Consider the following 21,606-nt stretch of genomic DNA (forward strand, 5'->3'; position numbering starts at 1 on the left):
GCCCTCTGAAGCGTGCAAAGCTCAGTTCTGACACCCATCCGCCTCCTTCCTGATCTTTCCACTCAGTGTCCATTCCTACATTCACAATGTTCTATGTCCTATGTCCACATTTCACAATCCCCTGAATCCTTCATATCAAAAGAGAATATGACCGGCTAGGTCACTAACACAGGCCAGAAGAGAGAAGAACCCAAAGGAATCGATTCCAGTGGTAGAATTCCATGGCAGCTGGCCGAAAGAGGGACTCCCCCAAAACATAGTGCACGCCTGGCCACTGGCTTTTTCTCTTACTGAGAAAGGGAGATCAGTGTCACAGAGGGTTCCCTCAGCTCTGACCTTCATTTCCCTTGTATGTTTTAGACCTTCTGTCCTTCACTATGTATTCTGCTCAGCAATCAAATCCACACTACGGTGCTTTTAGAAATGGTATTCATTACCTGAGCAAACTGCTTCCATGCACTTGATGACGTAAGCTTGCCAGTTCCAGGTCTGTGCATAGCAGCCAGAGTATAAATTTCTGCAGTGATTTTTTGCTTGGACCTCAGAAGAGCCAGAGTGGTCTTGGTGTTCAATCCTGATGGGTTTGGGTTACAGGAACTAATGCACCATGAAGCATAAACTGAGGATTTGAAGGTGGCCTGTTGTACGTAATTGGGTTTTGTATAATTCAAGAAGCACCAACTCACAGTAGTTGTTGTCCGCAGACTGGGGAACTGAAGAATCTGCTGGAAATCTGCCACGTCCGTGAAAAGAAGAGTTGAGTTTGCCATCTTCCTGCTTGGGCCAGAGGCCATGTGCACCAGCATGCTGACAGGCAGCTTCTGGCCCCTTCCATGCTCTTCAAGCTGACCGTCTCCGGGGGGCAATGAGGAACTCTGTGGGCTCATGCTCATATCAGATGCCGTCTCATCAATATCTAATTCATCTGAGGACTCTCTGCTTTCAGAAGGCCCGCTGGACTTCTGGCCTAGAGGAGGTGCCCTGGAGTTGGGCGGGAACGGCTCCCTCATGGACAGGCTGGCAGACGGATGGTCTTGAGATGAGGAAGGGGGCAGTGAAGAGAAGGAAGATGACCCGGACTGCAAGCCATCCTTTGGCTCAGAAGCACAACCTTGTCGAACCAGCTGGGGTTTCTGTGGGCGGGACAGATCCTTCTTGATGTCTGAGCTGGTTAGCTCCACAGCACTGAGCTCCTCAACAATCTGTCCATACATCTTTTCTTCCTTGACCCTTTTCTGCTGCTTCGTTTCCATGAAGAGCTCCAAGCTGCTGGCTGGAGAAAGCATACGCTTGCTACCCCCCAGGGTGGCCACGCTGTCCGAGGTGGAAGGTAAACATAAGGGGATTGAGGATTCTAAGCCAAGGGGTAAGGTCTGAGGTACTTTCCAAATGGGGTATTTTTCTAAGCCTGCGTGCTGCCCCAACACCTGGGCAATGTTGAATCCGATCCCTTGCATGGCCGCGTTGGTCACCAGTGTTCTTTGGGTAGTATTCTCGTCCACTTTGCATATGACAATTGCAGGACTGTTCTGCCCAAGTATCTGAGAAATGCTCGTGTACATGACACTCCCGTAGGACGGGACATGGGTCTGGATCCTAACAGGAACCACTGTTCCCGGTAAGGACTGTAAAGGCCCAGCGTTTGCAGAGGCAAAATCTTCTTGAAGAACCTGTTCAGAGGGAGTATCAGGTGACTTGGTGCTCTGGTCTGACGGGAACTTCGGAAGAATGTTCTTTGAGTGTAGCCCTGATGTTCCTGAATAACACGGGTAGGTTTGCTCTTTCGGGTGTGCGTGCTCAGCAGATTTCTTTCCAATGTGCTCTGCAACATGCTCTAAGGGACAGCTAGGATGGATTTCTGCCTGGAAAGAAGGCTTGCCGTAGCTCTTCTGAGGGTGTTGCACAAGGGGATGTGGGAAATGTGCCTGCCACCAGGGAGGCTGCTGAGCTGGTAAATGAACCATACAGACGGTAGGATACTGAAACTGAAACAAGGCATTCTGGATTGGAGAAAACGGAATAGTCTCTTGATGTGGAAATAAATGTGGCTGTTCAGACAAGTGCTTGCTTGCAATATAGGATGTCGGTTGTATCAGGGGATTTCTCAGGGATTCCTGACCGTCCATGTGCATGATCTGTTGCTGGGCCAGGTGGAGCTGACCTGAGCTCAGCTGGGCACAAGGACCCACGACCTGCTTCCCAGGGTCCTCTGCCTGGAGGGGAGGCAGCACGGAGGCGGGGGCAGGGTGCCACGCGGCCCTCAGGCCCGCGTGCAGGTGCTCCATGTGCTCCTGCTTTACACCCAGATCTGCACCAGCCTCCCCCTGGGCGATCTCCGGAGAGCCACTGAAGGAAGCCTGCCGCACCAGAAAGCATTTCTTCCTCTCCCGCGATGGGGATAACGTGGCGGCCGATGCCCCTGCCGCCGGGGCGTGGGACAGATTCCCGTAATCAAATGATTTGCTCCGGATTTCCGGAACTTCCGTTGGGTGAGGGCAAGGCATCTGCTCGGACGAGCAGCGCCGCATCTCTTTTTGGTGGTGGTGGCCCGGGACGGACAAGGAGTACGACCCAGCAGGGACGGTCAGAAACTCTGAGTGCTTCCCAAACTCGTCTGGCTTAGGAGGTGCGGGGAGCTTAATGGCATCCTCTCTTTCGAAAGACATTGAAAAACTGGAGCTGTGGGACAAGTTGCTTTCCTGACTGGGGCTGCGGGAGAGGCCCGTGCCTGTGGATTCAAAGCTGGATTCCCCTGAAGAGTGCTCCATGTCTGCAAGTCGCAAACGCTTCTTTTTGGGTGGCAACTTCTCAGCTGGGAGCTGGGAAAGGGTCTCACTTCTCTGGGGCCACTGAAATTCCTCCACGGGCTTTTCCGGCTCTTTACTCTGGGCGTCTTTCTCCTTCTCTGGTTTATCAGGCTCCTCCGTCACTCGAATCTCAGGAACCTGAATGTTGTGCTGGCGAACCAGCCTAGGCTGCGCGTGGTAGGGCTGCTGCTGGGCCTGCTGGGAAGGGGACGGCTTCCCCCCGCTGTCAGCACCGTCCGCAGGTGGAGCCCACTCTGGACTCACCGGGGCTTCTGAAACCTCGCTGTCACAGGTCTCGGAAGGTGAAGAGGCCTTGTCCTGTGCGCTAGCCATCAGTTCAGCTGACTCAGACCTTTCAAATGAGTTGGGGCGGCTCAGCGAGTTTGTGTGCTGAATAACAGAAATCACATTTCCAGGAGGTTTCCTGCCCGCTAGGTCTGAAATCTTATCTGCATCGGTGGCTGAGGGCAACTCCTCGGACCCAAGAGATGGACTTCCAGATTGGAGTTGAGGTCGACACGGGTCAAAGCGCTCCGAGTGACCGTGGGAAGGGTTCTCATGTCCCGCCATGACAAATCCACCTCTTACGCCTTCCTGCATCGGCAGTTTGGGGTCGTAATCCGCAGTCATTATGCCCATGGGTGCGCTCACGATGCTGCTGCAGATCATGGGGGTGTCCTCCTCATCTCCCACGCTCTTCTCTTTCCGGCGTTTTCTATTTTCACAAGTAGTTCCAAACATGGTTGGCACTCCCTGCAATGGCACCGAGGGATCCATGAAATACTCACCCCCGTGTTTTAAAGAGCTTAAGCAGGAAATGTCCCTGTAGCTTGGCTTTGGTGTTTCGGAGTCTTCCCACTTCTTGTAGGGTTTCCGGCAGACATCATAGTCATACCCCATGCGGTCCCCAGAAATCAATTTCTTTTCCTTCAAGGATAAGCCTGTGACACTCTTGGACATCCTGCCATGGTGTTCTGCCTCCATGTGCCCCTCCTGTACTGAGGGCAGCTCAAATGCAGCCTGTCTCCTTAACATGCGCTGAGGGGGTATCCCCACCGTTCCCGGATAGAACACATCATCGGAGCCACTCATCCTTTCATCAAATGAGTGACTTCCTCTCAAAGAAGGAGGAATGCTAAGATTAGTTGCTGAAGAAGTTGGCATCGAGTTGCTTCTAATAAGGGGCGAAGAGTCCACAGGAGCTTCTAAGAGAATTGGGCTGCTGCCTTGGAAATTTGCAGGAAAAAGCTTTCCTTCGTTCCTGATGGATGACGGAACAGTCTGGGATTGTCTGGATTCACTGTTGAATTTCGTGGATTTCAGCACGCTTGCTTGACTGGGGTCGATCTCTCCCTTGCTTGGGATCAGCTGTGATGCAGGATCTTCAAACATCTTGACATCTAACCTGGTGTTTACGTGAGGTAATGATTCCATCATGCCCTTCCTACCCATTGTGGCACGCTCCTGACTTGCGGTCGTAACACTGAGTGTATTTCTGGGACTAAGCCGACAGTATTTTCCAAAGATGATTTCTTCATAAGACTTTGCATTTGTGTTTGGAGGGCTTATTTGCTGCTCCGCACTTTCTGAGCGAGAGAAGTAACCGGAGTCAGTGCTTCCTTTACTGTGCGGGCTCAGAAGGTTGAGAGATGGCTCAGAATCTTGTCCTTTTTTCTCTGACAGTCTTAGTGCAAGTTTCTGTTTAACTGTGTGAGAATCATCAGGCTTAGTATTTAGTGACGGATTCGGTAGCATATCAGAACCCATATACTGAGAGCTTTCGTTAGGTAAAGGGATCCCGCTTTTGGGGATAATCAAAATCGGCACTTTCATCGGACCTCCCAGTGATTCTTCCAGTGATCCATGATAGCCACCTCGGCTGGCAATATCCAACGGGATTGGTGGGCCGGGACTCATTTTCTCAGAAGCCTCAACAAATAAAGAGCTCTCCTCGTCCGTGTCTGTACTCTGCTCACCGTCTGAATGTATTTCTGCTTCTACGTCAATAAAACCAGCCTCTAGGTCCAATTTAGATACAGCTGACTCTGTGAAAGGGACTAATCCTGCCTTAATTGCATGGGCATGTGACTTCCTGTGCTTATACAAATTGCTCTTTGTCTTGAAAGAGAAACCACAAGGTATACATGGATATGGCCGCTCCCCAGTATGGGACCTGATGTGTTTTTTCAGTACGCTTGGTTTGGCACACGCCCTGCTGCAGTAGGGGCAAATGTATTTGCCGGGCTTTTTGGGTTTGTGCTCTTTCTTGTGAGCATCTTCGGACTGTTCGATACTTTTCTGAGAGTATTGGCTATAAGCAGGGTTCAGGCTTGAAATCTTTTTTCTGGGGTAACCACCACTGTGGCCATGTATAGGAAAAGAAAATAAGTCCTCGGAGGCAACGGACGGCAAAGGGCCAGGGAAAAGCCACGGAGGGCCTTCGAGGCTCTGATGTGGCTTGCTGCTGTGCATGACCCCCTGTGGCAATGAGTGCTGAGGGAAAGAGAGTGAATGTTGGCATGAGTAAGGGCTCGGACGAGGCGGTGGGTATTGCTTCTCTGTGACATGCTGTGCCACGTCGCTAGGTGAGGCCAGTTTCCCAGAACCAAAGAGTTGTGCGGACGCTGTGTCTCCGATTTGCTCAGGATCTATTTGTGGTTGCCGCTGTCCTTCTTGACTGCCAAAAGTGCTCATCTTAATAACAGCTGATTGTTCCTGTCTCCATCTACCTGATGCTGTATCAGTTTCTCCAGACCTTGAGGTAGCTTTTTGTCCTAGAGCTGTGTCCCCAGTGTCCATTTTGTTACAAGGTCTTAAGTGCTAGTTCACTTGAAAGCCATGCAGACTCATGGAGTGTCTTCAAAGCTGTGCTTTTCAAAGCTTGTTAGCTTCCATGGTCCAGGGTGTCTGCAAACTGGCCGAGTGCTCCTTCTCTTTGAACCTGCCACACCCACCCCGTAGTCTTATGAGCATGAGATGGTAACGGCCTTGGACCAGGGCTATAACACAGTTCTCTCCATTGTAGAAATGTCCATCCAAAAGCTAAGTGCAAATCTATGAAGATTCCTTATGGCATTTGAAGATTTTCAACTAGCATGAAATTGGGATGAATAGTCTGGGAGCAGTTTTGCCCATCAACTAGAGCAAAGTTCAATTGCCAGTTTCACTAAGATAAAACGATCTGAAAGAAAAAGAAACACAAAGAGATTATCATAACAGTTATCAAGTTAGAAACCAAAACCAATCCTAAATAGCCAGCCTGACCCTGGATAAATTGAAAATGATTTTTTTATGCTCCAAAGATACTTTTTATAGCTGTTACATTAGTTCCACAATTAAAGGATATTAATGTCAAACATGGCATTAAGTCATAAGCTAGATTTCTTCAATGCTCTAATTTTGGTCATCCTTTTAAATACTCCTTAATTTTGGTTAGAAAAGTATTTAAAAGAAAGCTTTTGATAGATATTATTTATAAAATCATAAACTTTTTAAAAGCCTTCATTAAAATAAATTTAGAGCTATTTCCGACCAAGTTGTATGACGTGCCTGCTGAAGTGTACTACAGATTTCTCTATATGGACATATTTTATAGACAAATATATATATAGGTATAAATATATTTTATATGCAAAATAAAACATACATATAAAATATATGTAAATAGTAAATATTTTTTAATATTATATTAAATATATTACATATATATTTAATATTTAAATATAGAATATATTTTACATACATCCATATTTATATTAACATACAATACAGGTATATTTTAAAGCAGTGATTAGGAGAGCTAGACTAAAGCCATAAGAATCAAAGATTGTCCCAGAACTTTGGCAAAGGTGGTAAAGTGAATCCAAATAAACTATTATAAAGCCTTCATAATATAAAAAAACAAAACATATTTTTGGACAGTTTAAAAATGTAATGACTACCTGAATGGTTTAGCATTCTCATGGACATGATTGTCTTGATGCTTCCTGGGTAGAAAATAAAGGCAGTTAGGAAAAACTGTTTCATTAAACCACAACACAGCTGTACATAGATGTCAAATTAAAGTTCATATATATAGAGCTCACAATGCTATGTACCCTAAGAGAAGATTAATAAGTGACTGCTTTGAATACACTACACTACAGCAGTAATGTGTCCAAAAACAGAAAAAATTATAAAAGCTTTAGAGTAATATTTTCTAATATATAAGATTATTATATCAAAACATCATTTTTTTTGACGCAATTAGCCTGGTTCTGATCCCTTAGATATTAAAAAGTGGAGAATAGTAGGGTTTTTTTATTGAACGTATAGGTTTGCACATTTAAATTTACATCACAACAAATAAAGGAGTCCTCCGGATGGCTGTGAATAGCGCAGGGAAACTTGACAACTTGGAAACAATTAGATCTTAACTGAATACTCATCTTCCATAAGCAAATGGCCAGAGGATTCTGAGTACTTCAGTGCTCAACTGTGTCACCTATGATGAAAGTTGAGATGTTTCCTTGAGAGGCAACGTGAAGGTGCTTATCAAAGTAAGAAAGCACATACCCTTTGGCCCGGAAATTCCATTGCTGCAAATTTATCGTTACAGATGTACCTGCACAAGTGCACAAAGATATGTGTACAAGGACTGCCTAAGTAAGTTATGACTCCATCATAAAACTCAGCCATTTAAAAAGATAAAGCACAACAGTACGTGCTGATATAGGAACTCATCCAGAAGATAGTAATATTGGATGTTGAAAAGCAAAAAAACAAGAAACAAAACCCCACCACCCCCCACCAAAAACCAAAAAAAACTCATTGCATTTAATAATCCCATGTGTGTAAAAGAGAAACAGGTGATAAACAGAGCATTTCTGCAGGGATGCCGAACAGCTTTTAACTCCAGTTAAATTAAATTGCAGAAGTAGAATCAGGGAGTCAAAAGAAGGGGCAGGAAAGACATTTCTACTTTTCACCATATGACTTTTGGTGATTTTTCTTTCTGTACCGGCCTAACTTCTATGTCCAATTTGCCCCCTAAGACAGACTACTGCTGTGATGGTGGTGATGGCAGGTGCACTTAGGAAAGGGAAAGAACATGGCAATTCCCACGGGAATGAAAAGACTTTTGGGTGAGAAATCAGCAGCCCCCATATATTTGTAGCAAGACATCAAAAGTTCCTTCTGCTAAGAGCCACAAATTTATAATGCAGTAGCTGAAAAAACTAAACAACAAGCATTAACTTCGGTTTGCTGGCAAATTTTACTATTGGATTGGATTTTCCCCGCACAGTGATCTTCCTATGCATCCCTTTATAGGTAATAAGAAAAAAACCGAGGGGCGCCTGAGTGGCTCAGTTAAGGGTCTGACTCTTAATTTCGGCTCAGGTCATGATCTCATGGTTTGTGAGATGAAACTGCCATGTAGGACTTCCTGCTGTCACCTGAGCCTGTTTGAGATTCTATCTCTCTCCCTCTCTCCCTGCCCCTCCCCCACTCAGGCACGTGCTCACTCTCAAAATATATAAATAAACTTAAAAAAAAAGACAAAAGCTGAATGAGAAGTGAGGCCCTTATAATAGTGTAATGCAAATTAACTTTGGTCAGTTACAGCAAGCATGCTAACAAGAAGAATGTGCAGTGTCAAACCCAAATTGACTGAATTTTTGTTTAATTAACTAAATATTTAAGGTTCATGTAGACACAACTGCTGTCAGACTTGTAAAGGTGAATAGCACCCTCTAAAATGGGAGTAAAGTGTATTTTCAATTCAAGACAGGAATATTTTGCATCTTTCCTTAACTAGGAGTCACAGCTTGAACTGAATATTTCTTTTTCTTTTTTTTTAAATCTTTTTTTAAAACAGAGAGAGAGAGCGCGCGCGCGCGCGCGCGCGTGCACACAAGTGGGGGAGGGGCAGAGAGACAGGGAGACAGAATCTGAAGCAGGAACCAGGGTCCAAGCTGTCAGCACAGAGCCTGATGCGCGGCTCGAACCTACAAACCATGAGATCATGACCTGAGCCAAAGTGGACGCTTAACCGACTGAGCCCCCCAGGAGTCCCTGAACTGAATAATTTCTAAGTTGTTTTTCATATTTTGCCACGGTGTTGACCCGTGATTGCAGATCCATTGTTAGGAATAACAATGATAATGCTTGTTGTTTATTGTGTACTTACTATGGTACGTAGCTTCATATATGTTAACTAATTTGATCTTCATGACTACCCTATGCAGTATGTATTATACCTGTTTTACAGTAGAGTATGATCCTAAGGGAGGTTGATGGTTCAGAACCAGAATGAAACCCAGCTTTGGCTCACCCCCAAGCCTATAAGGTCTCACTTCTCCCATCCACTTCTGTCAGTCAGTTTATCATAACTTAAAATACTGCATCTTCAACAATACTTTCTCCTAAATATTGTCACTTGACTTCAATATTTCCCATGCTTAAATTTTTCATGGTCCTGGGAGAATATATGAGTTCTGCATGGCTGGAGTATAGAAAGTGGCCTCAAAAATGCCACTTCCTTGGGGCGCCTGGGTGGCTCAGTCGGTTGAGCTTCCGACTTCGGCTCAGGTCATGATCTTGTGGTCTGTGAGTTCATACCCCGCGTCAGGCTCTGTGCTGACAGCTCAGAGCCTGGAGCCTGCTTCGGATTCCGTGTCCCTCTCTCTCTGCCCATCCCCTACTCATGCTCTGTCTCTCTGTCTCAGAAATAAACATTAAAAAAAAATTTTTTTTAAATGCCACTTCCTAGAAATCACACAAATCCATAATTTAAATAAGGTACACAATCTTATATTAAAGTATTAACATAAGTACTTATATTAAAGTATTAAGAACTGTATTGTAAGGACAACTCCTTGTTAGAACATGATAAACTATCATGACAAACAATTGTTTTATTTTGTTCCTTAGAAAGCATTAAATTTTAAGAAAGTAAGAACCTGACAAGTGAAAATGAGGCCTATGTTCACTTCCCATTCATTGGTTTACACAGAATATATAATTTTGCTTAAACCACGAACTTTAAGTTAAATAATTACATAAAATTTTGTGAAAAACAAGACTGGAATAATATATTTAGTAATTAAATAGATTATAATGTTTTCATTTAGCAAGGAGGTAATATCTTTGTAAATCAGGCAGATTTAATTTCTGTGGTTTATAATAATAAATTATAACCATTACACCCTAAACAACATATGTACAATTCTTATTCACTAAGAACATATCCTTAAAAAAAGAGATGCACCAAACTAGATTCTTACAAAGGCAATAACATTTTGCTGTTAAAGAATGGACCAGAAGAGAGGTGCCTGGGTGGCTCAGTCGGTTAAGCGTCCGACTCCAGCTCAGGTCATGATCTCGTGGTTCGTGGGTTCAAGCCCCGTGCCAGTCTCTGTGCTGACAGCTCAGAGCCTGGAGCCTGATTCAGATTCTGTGTCTCCCTCTCTCTCTGCCCCTCCCCCACTCATACTCTGTCTCTCTCCCTCAAAAATGAATAAACATTAAAAAAAATTTTTTTTAAAAAGAATGGACCAAAAGATGAAGAAAAGTTACATACGTAAGATTTAAAAGCTGATATTTAATGGCCAGAACAAAAATCATCTAGGACATTTAGTTAACTGTGGGATTTAAATTTCAGAAAAAGAGCCTAATCAGAAAAAGGCAAATCTACTGTTTTATTTAAAAACTCAATTTTGCTGATATTCACATAGGATCATCTTATATTCTAACAGCATTTATTATCTGGACAATTTTTTAAATTCAAAACTTTGATCCCAGTAAAAAAATACATTGACTCAATTATGCAAATAGCTTCTGTCAGGAAAACTTCTTTTTAAACTTCTAAGACAAGCCTACCTAAGCTGTCCTACCATTTTATCATGAAACTGGATGATCGTTTGAGCCACGCTTTCTCCTCCTGGTCATAACAGGAAAAGCTCCTCTGTCTGTGTCTGAGCTAGAAGTCCCAGGATCCCAGTACTGCGGATCGATCCCTCTGGTCTCCCTCTGGTCTCTGGGCTGGACCTCTGAACTTTTTGCTTCAGTGAAAAGCTTAAGCATATCACGAGGGAATTGGAACTTATTCCTACTTCACGTGAAACTTTTACATCAGATTTTAAACATGTTTGAGAATATAGTATTTCTCTTCAACACCAGCCTTGGAGAGGCTTCAACTAACTGCTATCCATAAAATCACTTTCCTTTTGCAGTTTCTGAGGCATATGGAGAAAAACAGAAGAGAGAAAACATGAGTGCTGGGTCTTTTGAGGAATATACTGATCGTATTCTTTAGCCATTAAAAAAAAAATGTGGACATTTCCCTTTAATCTCTTGTCCACACCTGCTTTATCTTGGAAACGGAAAAAAATCTGCAGTGTAAACTGGGTCCACCCTAGATCTTTTACTGGGCATAGCATGTTTGTCTCTTTAAAACCAAACAGGCTTGGGGGTGTTCAAAAATCTCTTTACTGCTTTCCTCAGCTTACAATCAGGGAGAAGAAATTCACTTTTAAAATCTTAAGGCTTAAAAAAAATAAATAAATAAAATAAAACAAAATCTTAAGGCTTTCAAAATTGAATCCAAGATGTCACAAAGACATTCGTCTTTTTTTGTTGGGTGATCCTTTTACGGAGCAATCTAAGTCTACCAACAACGGCAAATGCCTAAGCTTGCATGTTATTGTTTAAATGCTAAGTAATAGGGAAATAGTTTCTTTGGGCTATTTTAGTTTCGTAATTTTATTACAACCCATCAAATGCACCCTCATACAAAAATCAGCAGCTTTAGTTGCATTTTCCCAATATAGGTCTACTTGGTGCTATAAAATCCACAGTAACGTGGTTAATTATACCACATTACTTCTTTATCACCGCATAGATACATTTCATTTTTCATATCCCCTAACTATATGTTAAAAGTATAAATTTCCAGTTTTCCCAATCGATTGATATGTTTAAAAATGTAATATTAGAGCAATCCTCCCATGGAAAACAAAAAACAAAAAAACAAAACAAAAAAAACAAACCCAGTCGGTTATTTCATTCTGTGAGATTTCTTTTTATGGTAACCAAACCCACGCAGAGTCATTTTTGGCACCCATTGCCAACAAAGGAGAGATATTCCAAACGCAATTTCACATTCACATTTAAAATTTTCCCAATGTCTTTGAGTGCTGCGAAAGGAGTGAGCTATTTTGTTGGAGGATATGACTCTGGGGTTTCCTGTGGATAGTGCCCCAGCCCGTAGGAGTCTTTGAGGCAGTCAAGACAGGCATTGTCTGGCAGCTTAAGCACATTTTTCAGAGGGGGACAGTGTTGAAAAAGATATTATCCTCCGCGTGGCTATTCCATGGAAAAGCTGCCATTTTTCTAAAAGTGTGCCCTCTCCTTTGGCTACTCTTCACAGTCCCACTCAAATAAATTTGGCACCCAGTTAAATAATTTCCTCAGACAGGCCTTGAAAGCAAAGGCACAGCAACAGCCTCCCGTATAGACCTCAACAGAGGTCTCTTCAGGATAACAGCTGGGTGGGATTGGCAGGAAGGCAAGCTTGCTCTGTAGATGAATAAAGGCTTACAGTATCCACGGTTGTCAATCTGGGATCTTTTGCTTAGGAAAACACTATCTTACAAAAAAGCTTTACCTCAGGAAATTAATCATTACTTGAGTGGTGGCAAAAGTCAAGAGAGCATTAAATAATAACATCCTAAATAATAACGGTATAACATGACTGGTAACAAACACGGCCTCTCTACTTCTAAAATTTTAATGATAAAACATTTAGAAAAATTAAAATGGTTATTTGCCCCTGTTTTGAGAATTGGGGGGTATTATGCTTATAAACAAACATATACATCTTCAAAGAGTGATTACTGAATTACATTTTAGAGACCATTTCCATCTATTTGCTTTCAAAATGCCAGAGATCAATTACCAAATATTTTAAGAAATACACAAGTGTCTCAGAGCACAGTGATGGTCCCACAAATCGCTACCACACAGGACTGGATAAGGGAAAGAAGGATCTACAAAAAAGCCATGGCCATTGCCAGAGTCCAGCTGAATACAGACTTATTTCCACAGGATGATTAAAAAAAGGCACCATCCTGAGAGCCAAATTCATTATAAATGCTTCTTTTATTAGTAAAAATCCCCATAACAACCTTAGTTCTCCCTAAAATAAGCAAGTTGTCAATATGAGCAGGGTACTGTATATTATATAAAACCCTGCCAAGCAATCCAGAGAACTTTTGCAGAAAAGTAAAAATATTTTGATGATCACCCTCTAACTTGACATACATTAAAATCCAATTTGATATTTAAAACCTAATGGAAAACTGAACTAGATTTTTTCCACACTGGCTACACTGAGGGCATGATTGCAGATATTTGCATAGTTTGCATATTTAGTCAAGGTATTTATAACTTATTTTGACTGTAGCCCACTACTTTCAATATTTTGTTCTAAAGTTTTTTTGCAATTTTTTTTCACAGTCGTGATTTTGTTTTCCCCATTACACAGCCAGAGTAATTAGGGTTCCCTAAGTAGAATTTAATATGAAAATAAACTTTGCAAGAAAGAAATGCTCTTAAATGCAGCTATCTCAATTAAGAGGATTGTAATTAAAACTGGTTTGGAAAACAAGACAAAACCTTCACAACACTTTTCTCTCTAAATGGCGTGTATACACTGTTTCCTCCCAGATTTAATGACAAAGTTGGCTTACATATGGGTACAAAGTAGGCCAAAATTGCCTTTCAAGTTCAAGGCAAAAACAATGGAATAAAATAATAAGTTTTAGTTATTAACCTGTTATCCACATATCAAAAAACTGTATCACAACCATCTATGTCTTCCACGGTGCCGACTCTCCTCACGGGAACTCATGCATAACTTCTGGAAACCTAAAAGATGAACAAGAAGATTTTTTAAATGATAACACTTGTAGTCAACTTAATAGGCATGCTTATTCTTCATTCACAGAAACTGCTTTCCTTGAGGAAGGAAAATTTGGAATCTCTTGAGGATCTCTCAAGAAGACATTTTTTTTCCCCGAAGAAAACAATTTCCTTTCTTTTAACATAGTTTAACTCTTTTGAACAAGTACCTGTATTAAAAGAGAATTGCTGGGGTGCCTGGTGGCTCAGTCAGTTGAGCGCGTGACTTCGACTCAGGTCATGATCTCACGGTTCGTGAGTTCAAGCCCCGTGTCGGACTCTGTGTGGACTGAGCCTGGAGCCTGCTTTGGATTCTATGTCTCCTTCTCTCTGCTCCTCCCCTGCTCATGCTCTGTCTCTCAAAATAACATTAAAAAAAAATTTAAAGAGGCATCTGGGTGGCTCCATTGGTTAAGCGTCCGACTTTGGCTCAGGTAATGATCTCATGGCTCCTGAGTTCAAGCCCTACATCAGGCTCTGTGCTGCCAGCTCACAGCCTGGAACCTGCTTCGGTTTCTGCATCTCCCTCTCTCTCTCTCTTCCCCTACCCCACTTGTGCTGTCTGTCTCTCTCTCTCAAAAATGAATAAACATTGAACAAAATTAAAAAAAAAAGAATTGTCTATACCAACAAAAGTAGAGGCAATCAGGAAAATAATGGTAGAGTTATAACTTAACATATTGGAACTAGAAATTATGCCATGACAGTGCCTGACACAGTTCTGCCTTAAAGCTGAGATTCTCAGGAAACTTCTTTTGGTGCATCAGCTGCTAAACTCCACAGGATGAAGTCTCAGATAACCTCATAGCGAATTCTTCTCTATAGTTTATTTCAGCAATGTTATGTTCTGTGCTAAAATTAATTTCTGAAATAGGAAGCCAAAACCAACCAAAGTAAAATCCTGAGACTTAACAAGAAATAAAGAAAGGGACTTTCTCATACTTAGAATTAATATTTACCCAGCTCTGATCCAAAGAAATGCATGGAAAGTCAGTCAAACTACTTGCTCCAAATAGAGTAATCAATGAACCATCTTAAGAGGGTTTATCTCCCAGTACACAAGGCCCACATAAAAATATTGTGACACTATCCTTAGATGGTTATTGTATATTTGTTCATTTTTAAAAATACTGCTTTTTCTTCCAGACAAGTTATTGTCTCATAGGAAGGGCTGCAGATTCAAGACACGGCAAAATGTGCCTAAACCCAGTCCCACTTCATGGGAGCATTCAAAGTGCTTAAAGGAAGTAGTTTGCTTTAACTTCCCTGTCCCCCTTTCCACATCACTGCTGTAGCACTTTAGGACACCCTGCGCACTTTGAGACATGAATCATTATAAGCAAGCAGGCCCACTTGGTTCCTCAAAAGACACAAAAGGTACAAAAATAGCTTCTGCAATTGAAGCAAGGACGTCGTCAGCAGCCAGATGAATGTGGGTGGTCAGATAAGATTCTGTTACTGCAAAGGACAAATTATTAAGCACATGCTAGATTTATTTTCATTTTTAAACCATGTTCTTCTTGCCTCAAATCAACCATTTGCTGGTAACTTAAAATGATACCTGACAAGCTCTACTACTCTCAAAATTGAAAGCTTCATCAAAGCCAAAGAGCATGATTGATTAAGCACTGAAAAAAAAAAAAAAATAAAAGACATACATATTCTATAAGACATACAACAAAAGACATAATCTATAAGACATGTAAATTCTATATATTTTTAACAAATCAAATAGCACCTCTGGGGGGAAAAAGTTAAACAAATCAAATAGCTAATAGTTATTAAACAATAGTTAAACAAATCAAAAAAAGTTAAACAAATCAAATAGCACCTTTGGGGGAAAAAAAAATAACACTATACTTTGGCATTATGACCTAATGTAAAGTAAAGCATGGCATCCCTCAGGGAAAAAAAATTAATAAATCACTGAAGTATTTTGCACCCTGAGCAAAATTCACCCACGACATAAATGGGCCAAGATTCTACAGATATGCTATTTATAGGGAACAATAACTTGCAGCAATTGGTGACTACCTATGATTGGCAATCTGAGTCACCGAACTAAGAGGTAGGAAGGGAGAAGGAGAAAGTAACCCTCAGAAGGCCAGCACTGACACCCAGCCCTTCCAACGGAGTTTCAACTATAGACAGGCACCCACCCGCTCCCAATCCCAGAAATCATCGTTCTTGCCAACAGCTTTCACACGCAAAATGGAGCACAAGCATATCTCTCAGACAAGCTGTGATAGGGCAATGACTCTGCTCTTCCAGTGTTACTTTCCAGAACTATGGCTACTGGAAATAGGAAACACTTATCTCATGCCATGTGCATACATCTGGAATTTTAGATTACCGAAGATCCCTCTTTTCATTCAGTAAGAAGATTCAAAATTTCTTTTTGTCTCATGACTTAAAATTCATGACCCCTTAAATGTTTGGTTTTCCCTGGGAGAACCAAAAATCAATGGCAATGATACTGCGTTTATATTTTACCTTACAGAAACTTCCAGTTAATTAGTGTGATTCTAAAGCAAAGAGCTGGATGATATTAATTAATGTGAAAGATGCGAAACTAACTTCGATGATTTTACACAAATAATGTTGTTGCAAATTAGATGCAGTAATGGGGGCGCCTGGGTGGCTCAGAAGGTTAAGTGTCCAACTTTGGCTCAGGTCATGATCTCGCGGTTTGTGACTTTGAGCCCCGCGTCAGGCTCTGTGCTGACAGCTTGGAGCCTGGAGCCTTCTCAGATTCTGTGTCTTTCTCTCTCTCTGCCCCTCCCCCACTTGTGCTCTGTCTCTCTCTATCAAAAATAAATTTTTAGAAATGTAAAAAATAAAATAAAAAAAAATTTAGATGCAGTGATGGCCTCCACAAGGGAGGCAGTTACTACTATTAAAATAAAGACACGAAGATAACCATCTCAGGAAATTATTTTTCCATTAATTTTCAGTGAGTTTTTGTGCCTTAGTGTATTTATCAAAATATAAGAAAAATCTTTCCTCAAATAGCTCTTGAGAATATGGTATGACACCTTATGTCTCTGTTCCCTAGAAATCAAGAGTTCACACAGTATACTCTTAAACAATGGAATAAATGAAGAGAGATTTTCATTTCTTTAACTTTACTTTTAGGTTATTCGACTCACCAGAAATCATCAAGCAGTGAAACCTTAATATTTAATAAAGTTAACAATTTTATTTCAGGAAATAGTGTTAACAGATCTTGTTAAATTTCCTCAAGTCATTTAAAATATATTCCTAAATATGGGGTGAAAATTATCTTTCACTTTACTAAGTACAGACTGATTTTTCTGACACCTGCTGGCTTATAGGAGAGTTCCTTAAAAATATTTTCCAATTCCCCTATCTCTAATTTGTAACAGACACTTGGAAAATGTGAACATTATCATTTCTATCCCAGTGGTTTCTCAACCTTTCTACTCTTAAAAAAACACCTTAGCATTAGATATTTATTCTTAGATCCCTACAAGCTATTGTCACTAAGCTAAGCAAGGAATACATTGAGCTATGATAATGGACGATAGACAGAAAGATGATAGATAGATGACTAATAGACAGGTAATGTTTTAAAATGTCCATTGTTAGATTCTTCATTATTTCGATTTTCTATTCTTCCAAATTATTCTAAGACAATTTATGGCTTAAAGGTTTAATATGACTTGTAGATGAATCTTGCAAAAGGTTTCATTGGCAAACTTCTTGTGCAAATGTAAGTACCTTCCATCATTCTTGATTTTTTTGCTGAGGTTAAACAAATGCACAGGAGATCATAATTTTAGTAGAAGAGCTGATAAAAGAAACCAGTTTCACTTTCGGTGAGAGTTGGCACAATTAAAAAGGATTATTATTCACATCAACTCTATGAAAAAATGGCAAATAGGACTGGAAACAAGATATGATCCTTGTATTATTTCTCATTTAAAAGTAGTGTTTAAATATGACATGTGTAAAAGAATGAACACTGCTCTTCACACACTAGAGAAGAGATACTCATATTTAATAGTAGTAGAGGAAATTCCAAAGTGGTGGGTAAAGATGGGAGAAGGGTAAGAAACGCATGTTCAAGATAACACTTGAATTCCTCCCCAGGTTTTTGAAGAGGGGCATCTTTTCCCCACTACAAAAAAATAAGTCTCTGAATGGACGCCTGGTTCCACTTTGGAGTGCCTGGAGTGGCAAGGTAAGAGGTGTGTCTGGAAGGTGGCAGGGAAGGCAGACACAGATGTGTGTTTGTGACGATACCACACACACACACACACACACTTTGATCGGTATGATGACTATAAGCTTAGGTCTTTGGAAAGAGTCTGGAAATGAAGGTGATGCTTACAGCTAGGTTTGGAATGTAAACAGGAAGAAAAAGGGTTTAAAGAGATTCAAATAGGAACGGGAAAAGGTAGTCCTGTTCGGAACATGGGGCAATTCGTTACTGGGGCGAGGCAGAGGCTCTGAGAAGTCAAAAAGGTGTGTGTGGGAAAGGAGAGTTTCCACAAGAGGAAGTGAGGGCAAACTGAGTCAAATTCGCAGATTTTGTCCTTTCATTTAGGGTTCTGGTTCTAGAAAATGCTTGTAAAAATGAACCCAGAGCTACCTGTGGTCTATTGCTGCTTCTCAGCAGGTAGTTGGCGCTGGAGCAGCGACAAGATACAAAATAAAACATTGTGCAAATTAAAAGGAATAAAAACAACCAAAAAAATAGGTACACGTGAATAAGTGATTGTAACTTAAGTCTTCTTAACTAGGTGTTTTGACCATTTCCTGACACTTTGGGGCATTTATTGATGCTTACTATGTGCCAGAAAATGGGGTAAGTTTACAGAAGACAAAAAGAAAAATGGAAGCTCTCTATTTAAGACTTCAGAGCCTAGCAGGAAGACATTTGTGAACAAATAAGTTCAACAAAATGTTTGGGTGCTTTGACACAAATATAAACACAGTATAGTGAGACCCTAGAAGAGGGGATTGTCAATCCTGTCAAGAGAATTAGGAAAGGTTTAGAGAGGATATGACACTGAGTAAATCTTTAAAGAAAACTATGCATGATAATATACAAAAGCATACAGTTCTCAATGTTAGGTTGGGAGATAAAAACACTTGTCTGAAGAGATAAAAATATAAGCCTCTAGCATTTCAGTTTCTCTCTGGTTGCATATACTTGTAGTGTGGTGAAATGTTAGCTCATGGGGTTGTTTAGGGAGTAAGGTGTCCTAGTTAATACAACCGTATGGTTAGGTAAAGACCACAGAGAAAATAATTTTTATTTTAACATCTGCTAGTGATTATTTTCCAAAGTACATTAGCCTTCTCCATGAGTTAATTACAGTCTCCTGAACATAATTTAATCTTTCTTTGATGATTCAGTATTGAATAGTGCTCTCTAGTCCGTACTCTGCATCTGGGCGGTGATCATCTGGTATTGGCCATGCAAAATTCTCCCCACATGTGTTCCTAAGCACATGTCACATTTTCCAAGATCAGTTGCAACAGAGATTTGTTTTCTTGACGACATATTTGACATCAAATAAGACATATCTAACTAACTTGTTTTAGGAGCAAATCTATAACTCTCCACTTCTATGACCATTAAGTTTTGAGTCCATTCTAAATCATACAGGGAATGTTAAGTACTGTGAAATGTTTTAGAAATCATCTAGTCCATCAACCAACTAACAGAAGAAAGAGGTGAAAACTAGAGAACTCAAAAGACCTGCTTAATACAGGTCATTATAATGGCTTTGGGCTATTGTTTAAGTCTTCAAACTTTCAAGTCAATTATTTCCCACTCTCCACACTACTTCCTCTTATTGAATGTTTACTAATCTTGCCTTATTGCAGAAACTGATTGAAAGGAATGAAAATGGAAGAATACATAATATTGAACTTAGAATGAGTGAAGACATTTATCATCCCTAATTTCAAACTAATCAGCCAAGGAAACATAAATAACAGTAGCTAAAAACCAATGTTCCCATTGAGTTATTAATTTTTTTAAAATTTTTTTAACGTTTATGTATTTTTGAGACAGAGAGAGACAGAGAATGAATGGGGGAGGGTCAGAGAGAGAGGGAGACACAAAATCCGAAACAGGCTCCAGGCTCTGAGCTGTCAGCACAGAGCCCGACACGGGGCTTGAACTCACGGACCGCAAGATCATGACCTGAGCCAAAGTCGGACGCTTAACCGACTGAGCCACCCAGGCGCCCCTTGAGTTATTAATTTTTACAGAAAATAGATTCAATGAAAAAATTTAACTTTTCCAAAATGAGTAAATGGTTGGCAAATTAGTTGTCAAAAGAATCAATTTCTACAAGTAGTCCATCATTTAGTATTTAAAAAAATATATATTTTGAAGTCTCAACTATTTTCCAGCATAAGCGGTTTTCCATTATCAAGCTTCTTATGCTCTTATAATAAAAAAACTTTTTAAAGTAAATATTTTAAGTCAAATTATGAGATCATCTTCTCTCAAGCAAGGTTAACTCTCTCACTGACAGCCAATGGAGGTAAGTCCTTTGGTTCATCATACCAAAACTTCACCAAGGAGGTCCATGGTGACATGACAACACTATGTGCACAATTATTACTTCTCTGACAGAATGGTGTATGCTGTTTTGTTTTTAAAAAAGGGCAGGGCCAATTAGATGTTTTGTTTAATTAAAAATATTCTTTTTGGTGCAACTTTAAATGGGACTCCTTTCTTTTTTTAAAAGAAAATTAAAAAAAAATTTTTTTTAATGTTTATTTATTTTTGAGACAGAGAGAGACAGAGCATGAACAGGGGAGGGTCAGAGAGAGAGGGAGACACAGAATCTGAAGCAGGCTCCAGGTTCTGAGCTGTCAGCACAGAGCCTGACTGCGGGGCTCGAAATCACGGACCGGGAGATCATGACCTGAGCCGACGTCAGACACTTAACCGACTGAGCCACCCAGGCGCCCCAAATGGGACTCCTTTCTTAATTTCTCTTTCTGCCTCTTCATTATTAGTGTATAGAAATGCAATGAATTTCTTTTCTTTTTAGAAATGCAATGAGGGGCGCCTGGGTGGCTCAGTCGGTTAAACGTCCGACTTCGGCTCAGGTCACAATCTCGCGGTCAGTGAGTTCGAGCCCCGCCTCGGGCTCTGGGCTGATGGCTCAGAGCCTGGAGCCTGCTTCCGATTCTGTGTCTCCCTCTCTCTCTGCCCCTCCCCCGTTCATGCTCTGTCTCTCTCTGTCTCAAAAATAAATAAAAACGTTAAAAAAAAAAAATTAAAAAAAAAAAAAGAAATGCAATGAATTTCTCTATATTGATTTTGTATCCTGTGACCTTACTAAATTCATTTATCAGTCCTCATAGTTTCTTGGTAGAGTCTTTAGGGTTTTCTATATGCAGTATCATGTCATCTGAAAATTGTGAATTTTACTTCTTTCTTTCCAATTTGGATACCTTTTATTTCTTATCTGGTTTCTTGCACCACAAAAAAAAAAAAAAAAAAAATCTTAGGAATAAATTTAACCAAAGAGGTGAAAGACCTGTACTCTGAAAACTACAAAATACGGATGAAAGAAATTGAAGACAACACAACAAATGGAACGATATTCCATGCTCATGAACAGGAAGAACAAATATTGTTAAAACATCCATACTACCCAAGTCAGTTACAGATTTGATGCAATACTTATCAAAATACCAACAGCATTTTTCACAGAACAAGAATAAACAATCCTAAAATTTGTATAGTACCCCAAAAGTCCCCAAATACCCAAGGCAATCTTAAAAAAGAAGAACAAAACTGGAGCTATCACAATACCACATTTCAAGATATATTACAAAACTGTAGTAATCAAAACAGTAT

General features: G+C 40.7%; 1 protein-coding gene across 2 annotated transcripts in view; it reads right to left on the reverse strand.

The window, feature by feature from the left end:
* The window catches only part of HIVEP2 (HIVEP zinc finger 2), a 90,996-nt gene that overhangs the window by 18,581 nt on the left and 50,809 nt on the right, over nt 1–21,606 (reverse strand). The window contains exons 2-4 of one of the 2 annotated variants that reach the window (XM_042939970.1): nt 13,621–13,715; nt 6,749–6,793; nt 438–5,988 (exon numbers count right to left, since the gene is read on the reverse strand). In XM_042939970.1, coding sequence (XP_042795904.1) covers nt 438–5,606 — 5,169 coding nt within the window. In that variant the 5' untranslated portion in view covers nt 5,607–5,988; nt 6,749–6,793; nt 13,621–13,715. Of the gene's footprint in view, nt 1–437; nt 5,989–6,748; nt 6,794–13,620; nt 13,929–21,606 lie in introns of those variants that run through there. The other variant, XM_042939971.1, reaches the window with a different exon arrangement.

This window comes from Panthera leo, chromosome B2, assembly GCF_018350215.1.
Source record: "Panthera leo isolate Ple1 chromosome B2, P.leo_Ple1_pat1.1, whole genome shotgun sequence".
In the NCBI taxonomy this organism is placed as follows: domain Eukaryota; kingdom Metazoa; phylum Chordata; class Mammalia; order Carnivora; family Felidae; genus Panthera; species Panthera leo.